Genomic DNA, 9,833 nt, shown 5'->3' on the forward strand with positions numbered 1-9,833 from the left:
CAGCCAAGCGTAGCTGCAATTAAACCATTAGATAAAACCTGGGGTTATGTCTCTGGCACCTGTGCTGTCCTTGGATTCTGTGCAGAGCTAGTTAAGGAGGCTGGATGCTGTGGAGACATCCAGCCTTAGAAGAGTGGCTGGTACGTGCTCCACRGCTGTGCAGGATCAGGCTCTGTCTTTGGGAGAGAGAGGATTGAAGCCACAGCTTTATCCTCCTCAGAGCCAAGATAGGAGAAAAAAACCAATTGCTTAACTCTACAAATACTTCCTGCACTTYCCTTGGAATCACCTTGCTTGTTATCCCAGACAGGGCTGTGACCAAGGCTGGTCAAAATCACCACATGCAGCATCTGCAGCAAAGCTGCAGCCAAAGCAGTCCCTTCTGCTACCAAAGGCAGAGGGAGCTTCCCTAGGCTTGGCTGACATCGGCCTTTAGAGAAATCCTCTCRACTCGCTCCCAATCCCAATCCAGCAGCTTTCAAGAACTGGAACAAATCCTGAAGATCTTGTCCTCCAAGACATCTATTTTGCCGAATGGCTAATATCRCTCTCCTAAATGCCAAACCCAAGATTCAAAGTTCTCCTTTGTGGCCTAGATCCCACTGACAGATCTATTGAATGCTATTTCAGCATTAGCAAATTCTCTTGGATCCGGAGCAGGTTTCTGAGAAGGAACCAAAGCTTAGGCCTTTAGTTCTCAAGGCAATTTTCTCTCGGAAGAAAAGCAAGCGGAGTCCTGCCATCCCCCGCTCTCGAAGCGGCGCAGCGCTGGCTTTGCTGTCTCACCTCCGAAAGAGCATCTGGCTGCTTGGGAAATGAGAGGCACCACCGCTCTCTTTTGACTAATCTGATGATGTTGCAGTGCTCAGAGTGATGAAGCAGAAGGAAARTTGCTGAGACAGGCCTTTGAGAATTTTCTCCAAAGCCGTTCCAAACGAAAGGGGGAAAAAAAAAAAAAGGCATTAACAAAAGTTTGTTATTTCACTCCTTTGAATTTGCTTGTCAGAAGGATCTCTCTGATTTCCCATGCAGAGATGAGAGGTACAGCTAGCACCAGCAGTCCCAAGGGGCCAATTTGGATGAACTGATGAGGACCTGGAAGCCCTCACACCTGGTGGCTCTCGTGCTGTGACGCTGCTTGCCGTGCCCAGTGCTGGGACTGCAAGGCTGGGATGCTGCTAGAGAGGAAGGTCTCCTTCCAGATCCTTGTCCTGGCAGCTGAAAAGCCTCCCCCRGATATTGGGACTTGCCCATCACACGTGCACACACTGCTTGCTCCGAGCAGCCAGCGAGAAATACCTTCTTTTTTCCCCATCCTGGTTTGTCCTTGGGGACTGCTGCAAGGTTGTCCTACTAAAGCACCAACACGCTGCTTCCTCCTGCTGAGCTAAATGGCTCTTACTGGTCTTTTTTGCAGCTTGGAAATCCTTGGAAAACCCATTTTATTCTCAGAAGTTAATGTTTCTCTGCTATGAAGCCCCTGGGGTTCAGTAACTGTCTGCAATGTCGAAAAACGTGCTAGCTATGGACCCCTCGCCTCCTTGCTGGAGAACTAAGGCAGGAGCTCGCCCAACAAGGTTATGGGGAGAGCCTGGAGAAGAGATCCACGTTATGTGTCTGCATGGAGCAGGGCCTGGGATCTGCGCAGAACAGGAGCAGGTAGGACCATAGCTCAGGAAGAAGCAGGGGCATCAGAAGCAGCCATAGAAATAACTTCAGGAGGCAGGAGGCRCTGGCTGGAGATGGAGCGGGGCCAGCCTGCCCGTGCAGCACGCTCCGAGCGGAGCAGGTGAGAGCAGAATGATCAAAGCAGCAAAGTACTTTCCAAATGAGAAGGGAAAGTCTGAACGGGGTCAAAAGAAGAGGATATAAGCGTCCCTAATGAGCACATGGTGTGGCAGGAGAAGTGGGTCCCACGCTCTTGGGACCTYTTTGGAGGCCGGGGACACCATTTGGCTGTGCTGAGAGCTGGGATTAGGATCTAATGAGCTGAGCAGGTTGTGCAAAGCTGGTTCTGAGAGAGGTCATATGATGAAATACAAGGCTGCTAAATGCCATGCATGGCTTGTGAACAATGAAGACRTGGAGACAGATCCCTGTACTCTGACCATCTCGGACTCCCACCAAATTAATTCAGAAGTGAAAGGTGGTGCACAGGCAAGTGTGGGACTCCAGATGGTGCAGCCCATGGAACTGGGTGGTCTCCAAGAGTTTAGCAGCCCTGGGTGCACCATGGCCACTGCAAGTTTGCTGTCACCTTCCTGTGATCCCAGAGTGCTGCCCCKCTCTCATGACCCCATGAGAGAAAGCCCCATGCCTATGGTGTGGACTTGGACTCACTGTCACCTGGAGCCGACAACCCCCTTAGCAGTGGGGACGCCCCTTAGGCTGACTGCCAGGGAGAACTTGAACCATCTTGGTGCAGATCAAGAATGATGAGAAGAGCCTGGGGAAACCTGCCACRGGGTGGCCCATGAAGACGGGGAAATAGCAAGAAGGATCATGATGCCACATCGGTGGCTTAACTATAGAGCCTGATATGTGCATTCAGTTTTGAGTTCTTTACTATGCTTTTGAGCTTTGCTCTACTTGCAGGTTGTCTGGTGTTAATTGGATAGTGTTGTCCAGCAAAAGTCTCCTGTGAAGAACCACTTAGGTCTAATAAATCTTTATAGTTAACAAAGGATGATGTCTGGATTGCCACTTGCCCTGGAATCAAAAGATTCCCAGATGCTCCTCAGGTGGCACGTCACAGGAATTCGGCCAGTTTCCRATGCTCCTTGTCCTTTCCTAGCCATGTCTTTCTGAACACAACGAGTGTCCTGAAGATTTCAGCCTCAACATCTTATTTCAATGTGGTTTACAAAATAATTCAAGTCTCTCAGGAAAGTGTAGGTTCACACAAGGACTTTGAGACAATCTGCTGAGGATCAAGGTCTGAAAGAAGAGCTATTCCAGGCRTTTCAAGGAGCACCACAGCACAGAGGCCTGCGCTCACATTTGGTGCTATGACAGAGTAGGCAAAGGACTTCCAAGCCCCAAGAGGTGGAATTTGGAGTTTTGCTCAAGCATTGCCCTGAAAACTGCTCCTGCAGTTGGGAATTTGTGTGGTGATGGATGGCAGACATGCCACCAGCCACACCGCCACCCTACTGCCCCTACATTGGGTTCAGCCCCTACATTTACACCTCTATATACTAGAAGCATCTCAATGAAAGAGGGGCAATACCAGACCGAATAACTTTGCAGCTTGCTGAACAGAACTGGGAGCACGGGCGGGAAGGAGAGATGAATATCTCAAGCTCTGGTGGTCTCCATCCTGCTGGACCAACCTTCAATGGGCCCAAACACCACAATATCCTCCAAGTGGTGGTGGGTCTCAGAGGGACAGGGCATAAACATGACACTCTGCACAAAGGACCTTGAACACTCTYTCTTTGGGAGGGTGACCAGAGATATTCTGGTGGAACAGGCTGTATGCAGGAACCAAACACCTCTCCAGGTTAGATGGATGTAGTCAGAGTGACGAGGAGGAAGAATCTGCAGAGGGAGAAGGGGAGTAAGGGGAGGGTTATTCACTGTCAAAGCTTCCTGCTTCGACATTTTGCAGAATGAAATAACATGATAGTTTCAGGGAACCTTTTCATTTCAGAGGTTTTAAAGTTTTGTGTCCAAGTACATAATAATGAAGACATCAGAAATGCAAATGAAATGTTTTGAGCCACACAAAGAGATTTTGGCGGCAGCGAAGGAGGTGGGAGGAAGAGAATTTTCTCTTAGAGAACTGCAAAATTATGGGGTTTATTCCAATGCAGGATGGAGCCTGAAACCTTGAAACCCTTCATAAGACTGAATTCCTGCTCTCAGCACAGTTCTCCCGCTTTGGGCTGCTGATGCTGCCTTTTGGACCCAAACTGCCATGTTTCCATCATACAGTTCATGCTATGGAATAAACCCAAGAAGAAAAATAAATACTGGCTACTTGAGGCAGGAGGAGAGAGGGGAGATGGGACATGACAATCTCCTTAGAGCCTAGAGGGAAAAACAGACCAACAGACCTAGGCTAGCTGACAATGAATGAATCAAACTCTATTTTTATTTTCTAGCCCCAGGTGAGCCTCATGGGAGAGGTGACAGCTCTCATCATACCTTGCTCCCCCATTTCCATGCTCCATGCTTTTCTGACCAGACTCATCACAGACGGGTTGTGCCAAAAGCAGATGTTTGACCAGTGCTACCGACTATCCCATGGACACAAGACACAGGCACAGGGAACCTTGGGATCGAGGGGACTAGAAAACAATGAGAGGGTAAATGCCAGGTCATTTTAGGAGAAGCTGCCCAGGGAACACAAGCCATGGGTGGAASGGATGTGATTAAACTGTTTTGGTTTTCTTTTCAGTACAATCTTAACAGCTTCCAATTTTCCTTACATGTAACATTATAGACATAGACTGAAATCCCAGAGCATCAAGTGTAGTTTGAATCACTTTGGGCAAAGTCCGTCTTGAACAGCACAGGAATAACTTAGACTTGTACCGATCCTTTTTGTCCTAAGAAAATGGTCAAAGCCCTGCGGGCAGGACTGGCTTGGACAACGCACAGCTGGCTCTGGAGGTCAGAGAACGGGATCGACCCCAAGGCCAGCTTCTTCTGCTGGATTGATGGTCAAGAGACGTCTAGAGCTAAGCCTTGAGAGAAGTTAGAGTCCCTTTAGACTCTTCTGGTATGTAGGTAGTCCTCTATTTCCAGTTTGACTAACGTCAGCTTTGCTTGGTTTCTCTAGCCTGAAGAAGTCACACTCTAAGGCAATAGAGATGCATCAATCAGAAGAGGGTTACTTGTATTTTTGGACATTTCTTTGGCATCTATCAACACAGTATGCATAGTTATGTACTTCTCAGGTGGACCAAGAAAATTCTCTCTGTCAAAGACCTCTACAATGCCCCGGTTCTTGCTGAGACCAAGCAAGGGAAATGAATCATCCTCAGCACATGCAGGAGTGGGAGGAGAGGCCCTTCAGCCTGCGGAGCAGCTCCCCACAGTTTCCCCTTCAGTGTACGGACGTCCTTTCCCTCTTCTCTGCTGAAGCCCAAGCCCTCTCTTTCATACCAAGTCCTACCACAAAAGCAAAGCTGCAGCTTCTTCCTCAAGCAAAGAACTGAAGACTGATTTTGACTGAAAAGTGGATTTTCAGGCTCAAAGTGCTACTCTTTTTTTTTTTTTTTTAATGAATTTTGAAAAATAAATTAATCCTGAGTTTTGGTGAAGTATTCAGTCTGCCAATATGACTTGAGGTTCTTTTTTTTGTTTGTTTGTTTTTTTGTTTTTGTTTTCAGTGAATTCAAGCTGTTTTGATTTAATTTCTTTAAGAATATACGAGATACTGAAAAGAAAAGCTACATTTTTCTCCCCTCTTAGAACTTCTTAGCCAGCTGATGACATGGGACAGGGACAAGGGGAGACACGCACGGAAGGGTGAGGCTGCACCTTGCATCACCCCACCTGGTGCCCTGGGCTTTGCCGGGCAGCGACACATCCCTCCGACCCATCCCAACCGCACATCCCATCCGCCAGAGCAGACTGAAATCAGCAGGTTAACAAAACAAYGTATTTTTTCCCCTCAATCCACTGTCGAGATCAAAATATGCTCACAAAGCAGCCAGATGCCAATGCCTGAGGCCGCAGGAAGGGGATGGCTGTCCCTGAGCCACCCTGTTCCCCCTTCCCCAAATTCCCGCTACCAGCTGCTGGCTCCGAGCTGAGCAGATTTTTCCCTGACTTGGTTTGGCTCTGCTGGTGAGCTTGGAGTAACTGCATCCTCCTTGTAAAAACTGCACCGTTCAAGAGGACAGAAACAACAACACAAAACATTCATCTGAAAAAAAATAAATCTCGATAAACATAAAGTGTGGATGTTAGCTTCTAATGGAAGCAACCAGGAACGTGGTTTGTGGTCGCAGTGTCCCTGGCTGGGAATGCAGCCCACGGGAGGATCCAGCCAGGGATCAGCTCCAYCGCAGCCCGTGTGTCTGGCTTTCCCCTCTTGCTACCTCTGAAAAGAAAAGAGCGCTTTTTGCTCCAAGGCAATGGGCACCTCCCAAGACGCAGGCACCTCCAACAGACGCAGCAGGGAACCTGGAAGTCACCCATCCCACGTCACTAGAAGGCAGCAAGCAAACCCTCATGAAAAAAAAGATGTTTTTTACCTTCAGTCACTAACCTATGACCACAACAAACCCAAGACAACTCTTAACATGCTTGAGGACATGGGGAGAAGCAACAGGAAAAGGCCAAGGACCATTGCTAATATATTGTCAGGAGGCAAGGGTGGGGATATGCAAAATGTAACTACCAAAAGTGTCCTTGCTAAGCATAAAGGACCATAGGGAGATGCCTTCGCTTGGAGGGGTGGTGTCCCTCCAAAGGCATATCTTAAGTGAAAGCAATCAGGGGATGATCAGAGAGGCAATCCCACACGCACGGGCTCTTGCAGGAATCGGTCTCACAGAATGAACCTCTTGCTCTCCCCAGTGCAACTTCCCTCTCCGCAAGGCCGTGGGGCAGACATCCATGTGGGCCGCACCCTCCTTGCACACGCACATTGAAATGCTTAATTACACCAAGAAGCAGCAGAAGGGGAGAACAAGCAGCTCCACCTTTGCGTTCCAGCTCCACCTTTGCGTTCCAGACTGATCCATCTGAGCTCCCTGGATGCGAGAACCCATCCTCCCCCTTCCATTACACCATCAACCAAGCAGCCAAGATAGATCCCACTGCCCTTTGTGCACCTCAGCTGGGGCCAGATTGGGCTCGTCTCYTTCCACCAAAGCCTGTTTGTCAAACACCACTTAGTTCTGGTTTCAACACCCCTTTCTTTGGGGAGCGCCGTACTCGGTCGCACTGACATTCCTCCACCCATCTGGGCAGCAGATTTTGACTGGGGAGCTCCCCAACAGAGCACCGAGGACAGCCAGCACCGTGAATCTCACTTGGCAAAGGGGGAAGCTGAGTCATGAGGTTTTGGCCAAAATGTTGCTGCAAACATGTCCCAGAGCACAGAGAGAGGCAAATCCGAGGCCCGCCTGCCATTCCCGCATTGCACTGTTACAACGTCACTCCTGCTGTCTCTCTCCCATTTCTCATGCTTACGTCTTTCTCCTTTTCTTCCAGTAACTACTCCCAATATTTCATTCCTTTCCCACCACCTTTTTTTGCATCTTTTCCTCTCCCATATCTGAGATGGCAACAGTGCCACTTTAGATAGTCATAAACAAGCAAATTTCACCGAAAGTAATAAATAAATAAATAAAGTWAAAAAAGTATTTAGGAACCTACCAGTCCACCTGGACTTCTATATCTCTTGTTTCTACCTTGAAGGGTGCATCTCCATTGCTGTCCTTACTGCTGCTCTTCAGGAGATCCAAGACAGGCTCAATTTCTTTGAGCAGTTCATTGTCTTCCACGCCACCATTGAGGCAAAAGTGACCACAAGCACTGTCCTTCCCCTTCTCAGTGTCCTGCCCTTTCGCATCGGGAACAACACCATTAACATGGACCAAGGGCTCCACTTCCCGTCTGACGTCTCTGGTCCACAGGGAGCCCATGGTGCGGTCTGCTCCTGACAGGGGCTGCTCTTTGCTGCACAGGCTTGGATTGGACAAGTCAACTGCTTTCGAGGTCGGACACAAGGGCCTGGTTACACGGACAGTTTTTGGTGTCCCATCGCCAGCAAAGGTGGTCTCCAGGTGAGTGGTGAAGCCCTCGGGGCCCCGCAGAATGAGGACCACATAGGTCTCGGAGGCGATGCTTCTCAGTATCTCCAGCGCGGTCTCATAGCTCATGTCCACCAGGGGTCTGCCATTGACGGCTAAAATGATGTCCCCAGCCTGGATGAGGCCGCTCTGCTCCGCAGCTCCTCCGCGGATCAGGTCCGAGATGATGACGGGTGGCTTGTTGACGCGCTCCTTCACCAGGAAGCCAAGGCCCCCGACCTTGCGCTTGAAGAGTCTCACCGAGATGACGTTGGGCTGTATCTGCTGCACACTGAACACATTCTCTTCCATGGCAGTCTTCTGGCCTGCGGGTGAGGACCTCGAGACCTGTTGAGCACAGAGAAACTCAGCGCCCAGAGCTCACCAGCTGAGAAGCTTATCTACCCAAGGATGCGCTGGGCTGGGGAAAGGGAAACGAAACTCGGCTCACTGCAAAACTCCTCTGGCCTTTGGGTCTGGGCTGGTGCTTCGCAGCATATTCCCTCCTGCTTCTCTCTTCTAACGCAGAAAGCCCGGGGACAATGAGAACACGTCACTAGAGGGACGCAAGCTGAGGAGCAGCGGGTGCAGRTCTGGGCATCACGTGGCCGAGCAGGGGCTGGAGGGGCAGCAGGGCAGCTTCACGTCAAGCTCTGCTCCCRCGCGGGGCAGAGTGGGGCAGGAGGTCTGCTGGCATTGCGCACATCCCCCAGGCTGCTTCTCAGGCTGCAAATGGGCCAGAAGCTTCTTGATCTAGAAGGGAGGAAAGAAACAAAAAAGGGAAAAGAAACAAGTGACATAGGGTAGGTGCAAGCACAGGCTCCGCGTGCATCAGCCAGTCCACACAGGTGTCATCCCCAGGCTGTATTTCAAGGAGAGCCTGAAGCCTTGTTTCGCTCTGAGCAATTTCTTCTGCTCCCCCTGCAAAAACCTCCACCTTCTCCTCTCCAGGGGAAGCTAAAGCATTGCCGAGCAGGGACGTGCTGGAGGCRGCTGCTGAGCAGCCTGGCTCTGAGCCTCCCCTCTTGCCGTTTTGGTTACAAGCAGAAGAAAATGCAAGTTGCACAAAGTGGTGGAGCCGCTTGGAGCTCAGCAATGACTTCTACCTGCTGAGGATCTTGTCTCCTTGCATTTGTCAGGGTGTCTTCAAGAACCTGCCCCTCAGGTGGAGAGGGCTGGGGGTGACCAGGCAGGGACCTTGCGCCCCTGTCCAGGACGAAGTAGGTGCCAGCAGCACCTTCACACAGACTCTGCCAGTGGGGCAGGAGGAAGAGTGGCACCCACCGGCAAACCAGGCCATAGAAGGGGACACTCTTTATCCTGGGTTACATCAAATCACTTCCCCCGCGGCGCTATAAAGCCTGGCTGAAGACATCACAACCTCAGCTGGACTTAGCCAATTCTTAAGGCAGTTCTCAAACAGATTGCTTTAACTGATGGAAAAACATCTAGGAGAGAACATGCGGTGAGTTTATGCAGCTCCCAAGGGACCTGCTGCATCCAGACATGACTTTCCACAGCGCTCGAGTGGCCGAGGGAAACACATCTCATGGACTTCTGCTGGGACCCCAGTTCCTACATGCCTGTGCTTGAGTTAGATCACTTCAGCTCCCAAACCCTTGCCACACTTCTCTCCCCTTTCTTAGATGCTTTGGAAAATGTTTCTCCATGGGCTTGAAGTTTAACAACAAGCTGAAAACCTCTCTATTTTCTTTTTTAAAGATTTTTTTCTTTTTCTCCTTTTCAGAGAAATGACAGAAGGCAGGATCAGTTACCGAACGTGGCCCTGTGCTTTACGAGGTCTGCAGATTGGAGGTAGTGACAACGTGAAGGAAAGCAGCGCCCTGTCCCCCGAGCTGGTGGGTGGCCTCCCATGGGGCACCCACATCCCTGGAGCAGCCAGGGAGCCGGATGAGGAGCACCCAGCAGGTCTGTGAGCCCTGGGAGATGAATTCAGCACTGCAGGATGCACCAAGGCCAGCTCTGCTCCCTCCCTGCTTGCTCAGGAGCCCTGGGAACGGGAATATCCTCCAGTGTCCRTGGGGTGGGACAGGGGGACGCAGCCCTGGTGCTCCAAGG

General features: G+C 50.4%; 1 protein-coding gene across 1 annotated transcript in view; it reads right to left on the minus strand.

Annotated features, from left to right (window-relative positions):
• The window catches only part of NOS1 (nitric oxide synthase 1), a 39,719-nt gene extending 31,581 nt beyond the window's left edge, over positions 1-8,138 (minus strand). Inside the window, exon 1 of the mRNA XM_026042890.1 lies at positions 7,339-8,138. Coding sequence (XP_025898675.1) covers positions 7,339-8,066 — 728 coding nt within the window. The 5' untranslated portion in view covers positions 8,067-8,138. The remainder of the gene's footprint in view (positions 1-7,338) is intronic.
• Positions 8,139-9,833: the final 1,695 nt, after the last annotated feature.

Source organism: Nothoprocta perdicaria, unplaced genomic scaffold, assembly GCF_003342845.1.
Source record: "Nothoprocta perdicaria isolate Ctin4 unplaced genomic scaffold, notPer1 scaffold_317, whole genome shotgun sequence".
Classification (NCBI taxonomy): domain Eukaryota; kingdom Metazoa; phylum Chordata; class Aves; order Tinamiformes; family Tinamidae; genus Nothoprocta; species Nothoprocta perdicaria.